General features: G+C 41.7%; 1 protein-coding gene across 1 annotated transcript in view; it reads left to right on the top strand.

Moving 5' to 3' along the window:
• Positions 1–15,562, top strand: part of LOC126418903 (ubiquitin-conjugating enzyme E2 G1) — a 64,473-nt gene extending 48,911 nt beyond the window's left edge. Inside the window, exons 4-6 of the mRNA XM_050085921.1 lie at positions 1,630–1,808; positions 13,785–13,902; positions 14,056–15,562. Of these exons, the coding sequence (XP_049941878.1) occupies positions 1,630–1,808; positions 13,785–13,865 (260 nt within the window). The 3' untranslated portion in view covers positions 13,866–13,902; positions 14,056–15,562. The remainder of the gene's footprint in view (positions 1–1,629; positions 1,809–13,784; positions 13,903–14,055) is intronic.
• Positions 15,563–16,794: the final 1,232 nt, after the last annotated feature.

The raw sequence follows: 16,794 nt of genomic DNA, 5'->3' as shown, positions 1-16,794 counted from the left end.
TGGGAAAAGAAATTATCATGCTTGGAGTTACACCAAGGTAGAGTGAACTCACTGTATCCTTGTCATGAATGATCATAAATTATTTTTTGTTGCAAATATCAAACTTAACTGCCAAATTATCCTCAACTTTCCCGTGTTCATATCTGAAATAAGTACTGATACTAAGGAAAAATCCACTGATTCAAAGGTTTTGTGCTATTAAGGAGATCAGAAAATAATAAAATTTCCTAAAAAGTAATTTTTCTCCTGCTTAAATGGGTATAATGTGCCCTTAATGCATAATTATCAGTAAACCTAAAATCCTTGACTTCATGCAACTATAAACAAATTTTCTCAAATTATTTACACCAAAAATTATTAATAAAGTTAAGTACACCAGTGCATAAATAGTAAAATAAAATTATAATAGTCACTTGATTTGAATAAGCATAAATATACTATTTCCTTCAGTCATTTGGAGTGTCATTTTCAATTACTGTGCACTTTGTCAGTGGAAGATAGTGACTTGTTGACCATTTACAGGATTCTCTTAAGATACCCCCCCCCCCCTTTTTTCTTAAACCAGTAGCATTTGTGTAATAGGTCCTGCAAAATTGAATGTGGAGATCATATATGTTGGATTTAATTAATATTAAAATTTTTCTGTGTGTGTGATATGCAGCTGTTTTAATGACAGCATCATTGTTTGAGCAGACAGTTATACCAGAATAATGCATAGTTCTGTATGAATATAAAAACCACTGGCCATCATTACTCTTTCTTTTTCTGCGACAGGGCTAGCGAAGCACCACGGCTAATAGAGTTCTGAGATTTCATTAGGTGACACCACCCTTGTTTCACTTGTGCTTAAGTTGGGTTATTGAAACTTGATAATGTATTGCATTTGTTTGGTTTTTTATTTCATGCAGGTGCATTTTTACACTGTGTAAAAGTGCTTGGGTATATGCTACTTAATGTTTCAGCTGTTTGTTACTATGTTCATGCATTTTAGACAGACATGTCCCTTACATATCGACTTTGAGAAGATTTCTGTTTGAATAAATATAGCCTAATAATTGTCATACCATTCCATGTACGTAATGTTTGATGTAGATAGTGTCAGCAATTTGGTTGAAGATTTAATATTGATGAGGCTACACGCTTTGAAGAGTTAATGTGCAGATTTTCTTAAATCTGTACTTCCTCCTTATTTCTCTGACTAGAAGGTGGTAAGTCATTTGTTTTGTGTGTTATACAAATACTTCAGTGGGGTCATACAAACTTCAAAAATTAATTGAATTTAAACTAACCAACACAGTGGAGAATACAGCTGAAGGGGAAATATTTCACACAAAAAATCACTAGTAGATGACACTCTGTCTGTGGAAGGCAAATTTGTGAACAAAAGGTACTGGACCAAATGTAGAATACGTAGAAGATAAGAGCACACACCCAGATTGAAACTGAACAGAAAATTGGATATAAACTTGGCCAACTGAGTTTGTTTCTACATCCACAAATGTAGAAGTTGACAATGTTCAGTGCAAAGATTTTATGTACTGTTTCTGATGATTAACATAACCATCATATTTTGATGATATTGCTGTGTAGTCCGTCGTAAAGTGTTAATTGATGACTGTTTTGTTCTAGTCGAGAAGAACGGTGATGTTTGTATATCAATCTTACACGAGCCTGGTGACGATAAGTGGGGTTACGAGAAAGCCTCGGAACGGTGGCTGCCCGTTCATACAGTAGAAACAATTCTAATATCAGTTATATCGATGTTAGCCGATCCCAACGATGAAAGTCCAGCCAACGTGGATGCTGCGGTAAGAAAGTTACTCTCTCTGCTTGCTAAAGAAGTGGAAAAGAAGGCTGATAGCTGAATTTAATTGCAAATTTCTAATCTTTTTCTTTAGAGTTTGAAGTTTATTGTAGTTCATGTGCCTGTTAAGTTTCAGTTAAATGAAATAAAAACATTAACGCTGTATTTGTGAAGTGTCCAAAGACAGTGAAAATAGTAGAGCAAATCTGGTGCTTCATTAAGTGTATAGTTACCACATTTGAAGTGCCAAATGTCTCAGCTGTCACTCATCAAAGCAGTAAGATTTTAACCAAAAGAATAATTTATTTCTGTTTGTGAGAGATTTTCAGGAATTATTTTCATAGTAAATGAGGTGTGATCAAAAAGAAATGGGAATTTTTTAATTTCACAGGCATTATAATCAGATTTTCAACTTTATCTTGTTGTTAAACATGTTCCTGATACATGCTGACGTTTTCAGCTGTTTTGAATGCTTAGTTTATTGTTGACAGTTGGAAAGGTTACACATGTTTTCGGGTGCTCGATCTATTTTTACTTTAGAAAAAGATGGACCAAAGAATTTGCATTAAATTTTGCCTGAAAATTGAGTAAAGTGCAGTGCCATTTATGCAATGTTGACTTTGGCTTTGGTGAATCTACTTTAAGAGAAGAGTTTGGGTGGTATAAACAGTTCAGAGAGATCTGAGAAGACAATGTGGAAAAGTAAAAATGGTTGTGGAAAATCACCAATCGTCCCAATGGAAACTACCTGAAGGACCAAGGCCAAAAAAGTTGACATGTTTGATCGCACATTGAAGTACTTCAGTTTCACAGTTTTTTTTGGATTACAATGACATACTGCATCATGTGTTCCTGTCTTATGATCGTATGATCAGTAAGTAATACTACCTGGAAGTTAAAAGCAGTTTGCATGAAGCAGTCGGAAGAAAATGACCAGAACTGTCAAAACCACTCTTGGAAGTTGCATCATGATAATGCTCCCACCAACACCTCAGTGCTTGTTAATGATTTTTGAAAAAAATACTGTTATTTGACATACATGCCCCTCTTGCGACTTCTGTTTATTCTCCAGGCTGAAAAGAACCATGAAAGTAAGTCATTTTGCCATAACTATATCTATATCTGGATCCCGCTCCAGCTACTGCTGGGTCTAGGTACTGATGAGTCCTCTCCATTTGGCTCAGTCCTCCCACCACTTTTCTTCCTCCACTTACTGCCAGGTCACACCTCTCCTTACAACAGATATTCTCACTCCTGTTTTCCACCATGTTCTTGGGTGCCCTCTAGGTCTTTTTCCATCCGTCTTTAGTTCTTCCATAATTTTGGGGAGTCTCGCCCACACATCCTCTTAACATGCTCGTATCATCTTAATTTCCTTTTTCAATTTCTTCTCCTGTACTTACTTGTTTAAGGTCCTTTCTATATCTACATTACTTACGCTGTCCATTCTTGTTTTTCCCTTAAGTGCTCTGAGAAATATTTCATTTCCCCTGCCTGCGGTCTGCTCCAGTCCTTTTGTCATTGTCCATGTTTTTCCTCCATAGGTTGACAACAGGGAAGTAATAACCCTTATGCATAAGGAGTTTTGCTTTTTCTGAAACTTCCTTTTTCGAAATCAGGTGTTTCATTGTTTGATAGAAATTGCCTTCCTTCTGTAATTTCATTGGTTATTTTCCATCACTAGATATTTCACTCCCTAAATAAATGAAACTATCTACCACTTTGAGGGGTTCTCCATTCAAAGTAACATTTCTGTTGATCCCTTTGTCTCTTCCAAATACAATTACTTCACTCTTGTCTTCATTTTTAATCCATACCTTTTCATTATTCCCTTTCACACACAAAGTTTTAACTGTACATCTACCTCTTTATCACCCCATATTACCATATCTACAAAAATCAACTTTGTCTTTTTCTTTTACTATATCTTTAACTGCCCTATTCATTCCCTCAATCACAACATTAAAAAGTGCAGGAGATAGAATACTTCCTTGTTTAAGTCCTTGTCTTATTTCGAAGTATTCAGAGTTCCCCAATGGTGTTCTAATTCTACTGTTGTGTCCTCTGTACATTGTCTTTATTACATTAATGTATCCATCTTCTATATCTATCTTCATTTCTTCCCAGTGTCTTTCCCTGTTAACTGAGTCATATGCCTTTTCTATGTCTGTAAAAATCATTATCACCCTTTTGTTACACTCCCAACTTTTTCAATCAGTTGACGGATAGAAAATATCAGGTAAATTGTGAGTCTTCCTTTCCTAAACCCATGCTGTCCTTCACTCAGCTCCTTTTTTATTGTTTCACTTATTCGATTAGTAAAATTCTTTCAAAAATCTTAGCTGTGTGCCTCATAAGGGTTGTTCCTCTGTAGTTTTTATAAAGGCTTTTATTGCCTTTGTACTATTTCTCCACACTCTTGATAGTACTCTATACAGCCACTACATTCCCACTGGATCTGCTGCTCTTATGTCCACTGATACTTCAGGTCCTGGGGCTTTCCCCCATTCATCTTCTTCACAGCTATTTCTATTTCTTCTTGGGTAATTTGTCATGGTTCTGCTTCCCAACTGCTCTCAATTTCTCCATTATTTGTTGTTTCCTCGTGTACCTGCTTCTCAGCATTTAACAGTTTCTTAATACGTTCTTTCCAGAGATCGTTCACATTCCCTGGATCTTCAGTCTCAGTACCATCCTCTGTTCCATCTTTACTGATATTTCAGAAGCCGTCCTTTAATTTTTCATAATTTTATACATCATTTTCTTATTGCTGTCCACATCAAGCTTTTTGTAAACTCTTCCCATGCCTTTTCCTTTGCTGTTTCCACTGTTTCTTTGCACTTCTTCTTTTCCTCTATATATATTTTATGGTTCTCGTCATTTTTAGTTTTCCCCCACTTTCTCCATGCTCCATTTTTTCTTCTAACTGCTTGGATTGTGGCATCACCCCACCAACTTGTCTGACTTCATCCTTTCCAGATGTTCTAGTGTATACTTTTTGTGCTGCTTCGACTAGTGTCTTTGAATAAACTCCATTCTTTTTCTAGATTGCAGAAAACTTCTTTTGGAAATTTTTGTGTGATTCTCTATACTTGTCAGCACTTCCACTCTCCTTCAGTTTCCAATCCTGTATCCTTATCACTTTCTTTTGTTTTATATTTTTCACACACTCATTCATTTTTATTGTCCCACCAGTAATATATGGACTCCATCTGCACTCGCACTTTGAATTACCTTCACGTTTGTTACTTTCTCACCCCATTCCCTCTCTACTAGAATATAATCAGTTACACTCTTGGTTCCTCCATCCAACTGTATTTGGTGATAACATGACTTTCTCTCTTCAGAAACCAGCTGTTTGCTATTTTCATTCCATTCCCCTGGCACAAATCCAGGAGTCATTCTCCTCCTTAATTTCTGCCTCCATATCTAAAACATCCCAACACTTGCTCAAATCCCTTTCTGTCTTTCCCTACCTTTGCATTAGAATCTCCCATCACTATATTAGTACTCTCTATATAGTTTTCTAAGTCATTTTCAAAGTCATTTTCAAAGTCCATCTTATCTTCTTCACTACATCCCACTTGAGTTGCATAAATCTAGATAACTTTTAGTGTTTCTTTTTGAAATATCAGGTTTAAGATTATGATCCTGTCTGATATGTATCTCACACTTTCAATAAGCTTTGTACATTCTTATTCACCATCACTGCCACACCATTTCTTCCAAACCTGTTATTCCCACTCCAGTACAGTTTTCCTCCTCCTCTCTAATTATTCTCACATTTTCCCTTCCACTTCGTTTCGCCTAATCCCAAAATGTAGGTTATTTTTAGTCCATTTGGTTTCATCTTGTACTGATGAATATCATCAGGTCTCCCATCATTCGTGCCAGTACTTGAAGCAGTGGAGTCAAATCCTGAGTGGTTTGTTCCAAGGCTCATCTGTGTTTTGAAAGTAATATATGAAGACTTTCCTGCTGGCTTGCTAAGCCTAATGCGAGAAAGGATTTTCTGTTGGGGTTGTCTGCGTTAGGAGTTTCTCTGCCACCACAAGGCTGTGGTTCCTTTCTCATTTAATCTCCAGAAAGAAGGGTTGCCTCATCTGCGAGCAATGCTGTTCAGAAGTCTTTCTTCTCTGCCATTGCTGCCATTAAGGCCTTCACCCATAACCCTGGGCATGAGTTCCATGTTATACCCCACGGGATTCCCATCACTGAGTTAACAACAGAACAGAAGCACTGAAGGAATTGAACACACAACAAAAAGTGAGTTCCAGAACTGCTTCCAAGATGTATTTATCTGAGGCGCATTACTTTAAAGGGGACAAATGTGATGATGAACAAATAAAGATTCTATAGGAAAAACAAATTACCATTACCATTACAGTGTGTATTCAAAATTAAATTGAAAATTGTGGAAGTTTAATTAAACATGTTGAGTAGAATCACTTGCCTTCTTAAGACAGAAAATAATGCATTGGTCTCCTCTGCCCTTTCTTCTCCTTTCTTGTCTGTCGTATTTCTTTTTAGCATTTTAATCCCCTGTTCGCAATCTCATTTGATTGTTTTTTGTCCTATCAAGGATGTTTGAAATCACTCTAATCTTCATAGTAGCGGAACAACAGGTCTTGCTTTGCTTGAGCTGTTACTCTCACCAGTCAATTTTTTTATTATTATTTTTTCTAAACCCCCCCCCCCCCCTCCCCCCGGAAAAGCTTTACACGATTTTAAAGATTTTCGAAAATGTTCTGACAATCCCACATCATCATGTGAGAACCTGCAAAAAAGACTTTCTACATTTTCACAGTTCGTGTGATAGGAAATCATTGCCAGGCACAACATTTTAAATTATTACTTCAGTACTACTCACTCTATTTGCAGACAGTATCCACTTACACCACTGAATGTACCTGCAAAAATTGTCTTTGACAACACATTTTTCAGGAGATATGTCATCATAAACGTTTCAGATGTGTGAAAATCTAGGTTTCGCTTAAAATGGAGTGCAAATTACTCAGACTATACTCATCCTGAATCCAGTGGTTTGTAATGAGAGCACGTGGTGACTGCCAACAAACCTGAAACATAATGTCAGACCTTTCCTAAACGTCCTCACTTGCATTAACACATTTGTAATCAGACATCTGACACTGCTTTATATATGGGAGTTAAATTCTTTAAAGAATTTGAAGTTGGGGGGGGGGGGGGGGGGGTGTTACTGGTATTAAATGACACAAGCACATTGTCTTTTGTTTGTCTGCCTAGATTTCATTTCAGGCAAATAACATAATTTTTATTGCAAAGAGCGTGCTATGCACTTGTATATATTATTTGTGATGTGTGAATAGAGCATCACCTTGTTACCATACATTCTCGTGCAAACCCCCCTGCGGGTTGGAGGTTAGAATATGTCCGAGGTATTCTTGCCTGTCGTAAGAGGCGACTAAAAGGAGTCCCTCCCCCTCAAGGGGGTAGTTTACGCCTGCGTCCGGAGACGGACGGTTCCACGACTTACATTTGTGGTCGTTTTGGTTTTTCGCTTATTCTGGTTCCTTCCTTCCTTCCTTCCTTCCTTCCTTCCTTCCTTCCTTCCTTTGTTTCCTTTCTTTGTCCTCCCTCTCTCACTGTCTTCCTTACTTTTTACCTTGCCTTCTTCCCCTTGCCTTCTTCCCCTTGCCTTCTTCCCCTTGCCTTCTTCCCCTTGCCTTCTTCCCCTTGCCTTCTTCCCCTTGCCTTCTTCCCCTTGCCTTCTTCCCCTTGCCTTCTTCCCCTTGCCTTCTTCCCCTCCCTCTCTCCCCCTTTTTTTCCTCTTCTTCTTTCCTCCCAGTGCGTGCCTGAAGGCCGACCCATGTGTTTGCACACGTAACTGGTAACGGGGTAATGCGTAATTCCCCGCCCTGGGTAGACAAGTAAGGCATGCATGTACACCCTGGTAAAGGCCAGGCCCAGGGAGGGGTGATTGCCTGAGCTGATACCTTCTGACCATGCCGATTGGTCCTTCCGTCCATTTCTCGGGAAGTGTGACCTGAGGTGTAAACATTCACCTAAGATGGGAGTGCCCTCTGAGAGGGTCCCCACAAGGAAGGAGCGCACCATCGGAGACGCTGGTAATCATGGGGGATTCCTCCGCACTGGATTTCTCTTCTTCTTCTCTCTCGACTTCTGCCCAAAAATGGAAACTTGACCAGCCACCAGTGACAAAAGTACTACTGCCTGCCCCAAAGTTACTCGTAATTTCTAGATCTGAGGATGGAAAGGATTTTTCATCTGTCAACCCTTTCATTATTCAGAAGGTCATAGATGCCATAGCCGGACCTGTCAAGTTTTGTACCAGGATGCGTAACGGTACCTTTTTGTTAGAAACTGAGCGCGCCTTTCAGACACACAAACTACTTCAGTCCACACTCCTGTACACGTTCCCTGTCTGGGTGGAGGCTCACCACCGCACTTTGAATTCGTTGCATGGTGTGGTATACACTAGATCACTTGACGGTTTGACTGACAAGGAGATTCGGTCTTTCCTTGCTGAGCAGGGCGTGACGGCTGTCCATAGGGTCATGGAAAGGGTCGACAATGACCTTTTACCGACCCGGACACTTTTCTTGACCTTTGATAGTGTTCAGCTGCCGTCGCGTGTCAAAGCGGGCTATGAGGTTGTTTCTGTTCGCCCCTATGTCCCAACACCTGCGCGCTGCTACCAGTGTCAGCATTTTAATCACACCTTCCAGTCTTGTTCTAATGCGGCTAAATGCGTCACTCGTGAGAGGGATGCCCATGAGGGTGACTGTCCACCTCCGTCTCCTCGTTGTGTGAACTGTCAGGGTGACCATTAAGTGTCCTCCCGCGACTGTCCCATCTACAAGGATGAATGCTGTATACAGGAAATTCGGGTCAAAGAGAAAGTGTCCACCTCGACTGCTGGCAAGCTATTTGCTAATAGGAAGCCCAAACTGCACCCAGCAGGGAAATACAGTACTGTCCTCGCCTCTCTTCAGCCTACCAGGGATGTGTCGACGCAGACATGCGATTTGACCTGTAGCGCTACAGTCGTCCGTTCGGCCAGTGCCAAGATCGCCCGGTCAACGTCTCCTCCTCCCGTCACCCCTAAGATACAAGCACCTTCATCAGCTTCTGCCAAGACTAAGACCCAGAAGTCAGATGCACGGGCCTTCAAGAAGGAACTGTCCCGTGAAGACTTCCTACGTACACCAAACTCCCAGCCATCGGCCAGTATTTCGACTAAACAACCTTCCAAGAAGGCTCACAGGAAGCAAAGTTCTCCTCCTCCGCCTCGGCGCGTTTCTTCTCCTGCGCCGCCCAGCAGTTGCCGCCCCAGGCCGTCATCCATTTCGCCTGGCCCTCACCGCTGTTAGCCGAACATCTGGCTGTTCACCAGTGAAGGAAGCTCCCCCTCCCAGCCATCTTAACATGGTGGCCAACGAACCTCTTGAAAAAAATGATGGTGACGCTCCTCCTATTGATAGCGGCAGCAGTGATCACTCGAAACAAGGCCCTCGGCAGCCTTTGAGGTGACCTCTTCTTGCTTCTCCTTTTTCTTCTCACGATGGCACTTCTTCAGTGGAATATTCACGGCATTCGCTCCAACCGAGAGGACTTAAAGTTGCTGCTATGCTTGCACTGTCGGCTCATAGTAGCTCTGCAGGAAATGAAGCTACACCCATGCGATCAAATTGACTTGGCACACTAGGCCTCCGTGCGTTTTGACCTACCCCCTGTGGCAGGTATTCCGGCTCATGGAGGGGTTATGTTGCTGGTCCAGGATAATATCTACTACGATCCCATCACATTGCACACCGATCTGCAGGCAGTTGCCATCCGAATTACTCTCCCCACTTTTCCATTTTCCATTTGCACAGTTTACACTCCATCATCGTCTGCCGTTAGACATGATGCCAATTATTGCTCAGCTACCTGCACCATTTTTGTTGACTGGAGACTTCAATGCCCACCATCCCCTTTGGGGCTCTCCAGCATCCTGCCTGAGAGGCTCCCTGTTAGCAGATCTTTTCAACCACCTCAATCTTGTCTGCCTCAATACTGGCGCCCCTACTTCTTTTGGACACAACTCTCACCTGTTCCCATTTAGCCTTCTCTATATGTACTACCCAACTTGTAAGCCGGCTTGAGTGGTACGCTCTTTCTGATACGTATTCGAGTGACCACTTCCCTTATGTTATCCATTTCCTGCATCATACCCCATCTCCATGCTCAACTAGTTGGAACATCTCCAAAGCAGACTGGGGGCTCTTCTCTTCCAGGACGACATTTCAGGATCAAAACTTCGCAAGCTGCGATAGTCAGGTCGCACACCTCACGGAAGTCATTCTCACTGCTGCTGAATATTCCATCCCTCATACTACTTCTTCTCCACGTCACATACCGGTCCCCTGGTGGACCGCAGCATGTAGAGACACTTTACGTGCTCGTTGACGTGCTTTACGCACCTTTAAATGCCACCCTACGATGGCGAATTGTATTAATTATAAACGATTACGCGCGCAGTGTCGTCGTGTTATTAAAGAAAGCAAGAAAGCAGCTGGGCTGCTTTCACAAGCTCCTTCAACAGTTTACTCCCTCTTCTGTTGTCTGGGGTAGCCTGCACTGGCTATCTGGCACTAAGGTCCACTCACCAGTTTCTGGCTTGACGGTCGCGAATGACGTCCTTGTGGCCCCTGAGGATGTCTCCAATGCCTTCGGCCGATTTTTCGCAGAGGTTTCGAGCTCCGCTCATTACCACCCTGCCTTCCTCCCCCGAAAACAGGCAGAGGAGGCAAGATCACTTTACTTGCATTCCTCGAATCATGAAAGTTATAATGCCCCATTCACCATGCGGGAACTCGAAAATGCACTTGCCCGGTCACAGTCCTCCACTCTGGGGCCTGATTCTATTCATATTCAGATGATGAAGAACCTTTCTCCTGCGGGTAAAGGTTTTCTTCTTCGTACTTATAATCGCATCTGGATTGGGGGTCATGTTCCCACATGCTGACGCGAATCTATTGTTGTCCAGATTCCTAAGCTGGGGAAGGACAAGCACTTGCCTTCCAGTTATCGACCCATTTCCCTTACCAGCTGTGTCTGTAAGGTGATGGAACGAATGGTTAACTCTAGTTTGGTTCGGCTGCTCGAATCTCGACGCCTACTTACCAATGTACAATGTGGATTTCGTAGGTGCCGCTCTGCTGTTGACCATCTGGTTACCCTGTCTACCTTCATTATGAATAACTTCTTGTGGAAGTGCCAGACAGTGGCTGTGTTCTTTGATTTGGAGAAGGCGTATGACACCTGTTGGAGGGCGGGCATTCTCCGCACCATGCATACATGGGGCTTTCACAGTCGCCTCCCTCTTTATTCGTGCGTTTTTAAGGGATCGACAGTTCAGGGTACGTGTGGGTTCTGTCGTGGCCGACGCCTTTCGCCAGGAGAATGGGGTGACACAGGGCTCAGTTTTGAGTGTTGCTGTCTTCGCCATAGTGATCAATTCAATAATGGATTGCCTCCCAGCTGATGTATCGGGCTCCCTTTTCATGGATGATTTTACCATCTACTGCAGTGCACAGTGTACATGTTTCCTGGAGCGCTATCGTCAGCGTTGTCTTGACCGTCTTTACTCCTGGAGTGTCACCAATGGCTTCAGTTTTTCTGCTGAGAAGACGGTGTGTATTAACCTCTGGCGCTACAAAGTTTCTCCCACTGTCCTTACATCTTGGTCCCATTGCTCTCCCATTCGTGGAGACAACAAAATTGTTTGGTCTTACATTTGACAGGAAACTCAGCTGGTCTCCACATGTCATATTTGGCTGCCCATTGTACCCGTTCCTTAAATGTTCTCCGTGTTCTCAGCAGTAAGTCGTGGGGAGCGGATCGAACCGTCCTACTTCACCTATATCGGTCGATCGTCCGCTCAAAGCTGGATTAGCTTTGTATACTCCTCTGCACGGCCGTCCATCTTACGCCGCCTCAACTCTATACAAAATCGGGGGTTATGTCTTGCGATCAGAGCGTTCTATACTAGTCCCGTCGAGAGTCTTCATGCTGAAGCCAATGAATTGCCACTAACCTACCGGCGCGATATACTGCTTTGTCGGTATGCCTGTCGGTTATTATCAGTGTCCAACCACCCGTCTTACCGTTCCTTTTTTGACAAATCTCTCGACTGTCAATACAGGTTGTATGTATCTGCCCTGATACCCCCTGGAGTTCGCTTTCGTCGCCTCCTTGAGCGCCTTGATTTTTCACTCCCTGCAACCTTTAGAGTGGGCAAGAGCCAAACGCCACCTTGGCTCCAGGCTCAGGTTTGCATTCACCTTGACCTCAGCTCGCTCCCAAAGGAGGTTATCCTAGCTTCAGTATACCGCTCGCGGTTTGTCGAACTTCGTTCAAAGTTCATTCATGCGATCTTCATTTATACAGATGGCTCTAAGACCAATGACTGTGTCGGGTGTTCTTTTATTGTCGGGGCACACGGTTTCAAATACCGGCTCCATGGCCATTGTTTGGTCTTCACAGCTGAGCTATTTGCCCTCTATCAGGCTGTTCTTTACATCCTTTGCCACCGACATTCTGCTTATGTCATCTGCTCTGATTCCCTGAGTGCCATCCAGAGCCTCAGTGATCTGTATCCAGTTCACCCATTCGTGCACCAGATCCCACGCTCTCTGCAGCAGCTGGTGGACGACGGTTGTCAGGTTACCTTTGTGGGTTCCTGGCCATGTTGGTATCCCTGGGAACGAAGCTGCAGATGCCGCGGCCAAGGCTGTGGTCCTCCAGCCTTGGACAGCTTCTTGTTGTGTGCCTTCATCTGGATTTAGCAGGGTCATCTGTCAGCGCATTTTATCGCTGTGGCATGCCGATTGGTCTACACTTACTGAAAACAACCTTCGGGCCTTGAAACCTCTCCCCACGGCTTGGACGACCTTTCCTCGGCGGGAGGAGGTTGTTTTGGCCTGGTTACGGATTGGACACTGCCGGTTCAGCCATTGCCATCTGCTGACGGCTGCACCGGCACCGTTCTGCCCATGTGGGCAATTGCTGACGGTACACCACATTTTAACGTCCTATCTGAATTTTAATACACTGTGCATTGATCTTGGCCTGCCATGTACTCTGAATGACATTTTAGCGGATGACCCAGGAGCAGCTGCTCGTGTTCTTCATTTTATCCACTTGACAAACTTGTCTGAGGACATTTGATTATGCTTTCTTCTTTTAATCCCTTGCCAGTTAATGTCTTTTATAGTGTTGTCCTTTTCAGTTGCTGTTTCAACCTTGTGCCTCGCAGTGCATTCATAACTTAGTCTGGGCGCTAATGACCACTGTAGTTGTGCGCCACAAAAAAAACTCGTGCAAAACACATCCCCTTTTCTATTCTGTTGTTCTGTTTACACTCTTGACTAATTTGCGTAGCAATGGAATGCAGCAGTTTTCTTTCATATTTTATTCCCACAACTAATTATCTTGATGTTTCCTGTCCGAGTCCTAATCATTCTGTACTTACAGATGTATTCAGCCAGTGCTTCAGTAAAACTAACTAGTTCCTTCCAGTCCTTGAAAAATCACTAGGATTATAGGATTTCTGATACTTATTTAGAAGTAGACAACTGTAGCAACCATCATTATATGGTTGCTAATCCATATTTTTTTGTTTGTTTGTTGTCAGAAGTAGGGAAAGTTGATTATAATGTTATTACCCTGAATTAACATTTAAACATTTCATAGCACTGGCAGTTTTTCCACACTTCCGTAAAAGGAACTGTACTTTGAGTCAAAGTAATTTATACTGCAAATTTAATCCATTGATCACAAATTAACATTGCTGTGAAACATTTTCAGACTTGTTCTATTTCAGTAATTCATGCACAGCTTTAATTTGGGATATTGCATTGAAATTATCTGTAACTAATAGTTTGAGTAACTGTCAGTTAGTGCATATAATTGGCACAACTCTTTCCTGTTACAGAAAGAATGGAGAGAAAACTACGCAGACTTTAAGAGAAAGGTTGCCAGGTGTGTACGAAGAAGTCAAGAAGAATGTTTGTAGGGCATTTTTATTTCATTTGGGGAGACTTGAGAAAGAGGTGTGTACTTGCAAGACATATCTGATTAATCAGATACATGCACACAATTGCAATGTACTGCTCTTGGACTGAGAAATTAAATTAACTTTGTTACCTTAATTTGTGTGAGTGATCTTTGTGGGCTTTCCATGAAATTGTTTTTTATTTTTTTAGGGGACACCATGATGAGGGCTGGATCTCTGTGGGCAATGAGTGTGATAATTTAAACTTTTCAATTGTGGAATTGTGAAAAATAGTGTGGCCATCACCTGTTTTTGGGAACCGAATATGCACATTAATCAGCTCAGTGAGAAACTGAATTACCATTACTTCCATGCTAGTGCTTGTGGGGGTGGGGAGTAGGTAGGAGAGGTGACGGAAAGAGTCACCTGTGCAGTCGCAGTCCTCCGTCGGCTGCAAGCTGTTTCCACCGCACCGACAGCACTGTGCAGGAGCCTTCGCTCCCGTCACCTGGTGTGCTCCGCAGGAAGACATCGCCTGGGTCTCCCCGGTATTGAGAGAGAGGAAAACCTTTTGTGCCAGTGGCACCGTTTTGGTGTGGACATCAGCCAGACAGTTGCCTTCTTATTGTGTTTTTTTAATCAAAGGGAAACGAAACTATTTCTGGAATGATAGCCTGTGCAGGAAGTGCTTCATTTGTGATCTGGGTGACAGCAGGAAAAGAGTATTTAGCTGCCTTCTCACCCCAGCCCCATTTGCTCATTAGGCTCATATGAAATGCAGGCCATTACTGCTGACCATGGAAACTCCACATGCCCACTTTAAGTATGAGGACAATGTGATGGGGGGAAGGAGTTAGCCTGTGCGCATGTTGAGAGTTCGTTTTTACTATGATTTTTACATTGATTTTTCCTGCCTCAGAATCAGATTTTCCGTGACACCCTGTATACTAGCTTTTCTGACTTGTTTGGCACTGTGGCCTCTTGAGCACAACCTTGCTAGAGGTCTGTACAGATATTGTATATAATATACACATGGTCCAAATGTGTTTGACTGGCATCTGTACTGTTCAACACTTCATAACGTTTCTCTTACCCTGTGCCCGCGCACAGTGTGCAGCGAAAGACTTTTCAGTGAGTGTGCTTTTTTTTTTTTAAGTTTAATACTAAAATATAAATAAATGCATCTAAAGTTTGAGTGTAATTGAGATTTCATCTGAAGCATACTAATTTCATTCTGTGACAAATGGAGACACAGCTATAAAATTTGCAATACACTTGTCCTGGAAAGTAATGACTGCTGTATTCAGGGATAAAATTAGTGTACTGCATGTACTCTTTACCCTCACATTTTTCCTTTTTTATGCTCAACAAATTAGATAACATTAGCTTAAGTAAGCATAAAAGACGATGGTAAAAATGGAGGTTGTACATTTAGATTTTGCATTTGTCACTTTCATACTTCTGAATCTGCAGTGTGGTCATTTTTAAATCTGTTTGAAAACAATTTTGTATGCTGTTGTTGCTGTGATTCATTAAGGCAAGACCAGTTTTGTTTGAACTGGTACAGCAACTTATCTGCATGTTTCCCCCAGTTGAAAATTGTTAATTTCAGCTTGTAAATTTGTTTCAAGTAATTGGTGTCTGATGATATATTTTAACTGCCCCTGAAGTGTAACTTAGGGATTTTTTTTTGTTTTAAGCCTATTGCTCCATTTTTCCAATAAAACATGCAAAACTGAAAGGCCAAATGCTGAATGTTATTTTGTTACCTCTGTTCCTCTTGAATTTGGTTTATGTGAAACACAGATTAGTGGGTGCAATGTTTGAAAAGTGCTAAAATAATCTGATGCTTGACACTGAAGAGTGAAATAACAAAATTTTACTGTACTGTGTAAAAGTATATAATACACCTTCTACCGTTTGGCTATTACATTATACCTGTTATTATGTAATGGGGGTCAGTAAACAGATGGATAAAAAACATACATACACATCTAACAGCATGTACTGTGTGCTCCAGAATCAAAAACAGCTAAAATTATTCTGTGATCAAAGTATATAAAACCCGAATGGTGTTTATATTTTATACCAGTCTTCATGACTAAACCTTCCAAGTTACAACAAATGTTAGAATAAGTAATGGGGCCCAAAATATGTCATGTGTGGACCAGAGCGACTTGGTAATATTCAGTTGACCTGGCTATGGACGTCAGGGAAGAAATGTTATTTCGCCTCAGTTTTACCATAAATTGTATATTTTTTCATAAAATACGGATATGGCTTATTGTATTTGTCACAATGCTTGTACTGCATGAGTGCTCACCATTTGCCAGTTGAAAATGTTAAGATCCAGTTTCTTGGTAGATCACACCTGAACACAAGAAGCATTGGCAACTCAACACACTTAATTTTATAGCGCAAGGAGAAAACGTCAGTGCGTGATGATAGTAAATGAGCTCTGAAAATGTTTATTCCATTATGTTCATATTGCTTTGCCCACTGCTATGTTTTGGCAACAGCCTAACCTCAGTCTGCATGTGCAAAGTGTACTACTGCAGTGGTCTGAGGCAGTATTTATAAGCTAACTAGCTGACCCAACAGACTTCGTCCTGTCAAAAAGATTTGTAATATGGCAGTTTTTTTGCCTACGTATTTAAAAAAATTCTCCTGAACAGAACCGTCACCCTGGTGATACGGCGTTGTGAATAAAAAATAATTAAATAAAACATATATAAGGATTTAAAAGTAAGTAATCGCTTTATTGTTAATCATGTGAATCATAATTATTATTATTATCATTGTAGTGCTTTGTGGTATACGATGTTTTTTGTTTGATTACCTGGCGCATAGATAAACAAATCTCATGGTTTTCCAACACGGGAACAGGCAACATACAATTGACCATGTGAGAAACATGGGTTTTCTAGATTAATACCACAAACACTTAATG

The sequence above is a fragment of the Schistocerca serialis genome, chromosome 9, assembly GCF_023864345.2.
Source record: "Schistocerca serialis cubense isolate TAMUIC-IGC-003099 chromosome 9, iqSchSeri2.2, whole genome shotgun sequence".
In the NCBI taxonomy this organism is placed as follows: domain Eukaryota; kingdom Metazoa; phylum Arthropoda; class Insecta; order Orthoptera; family Acrididae; genus Schistocerca; species Schistocerca serialis.
Note: the sequence above shows the minus strand (reverse complement) of the source record. Positions and strands in the feature narration are given on the sequence as shown.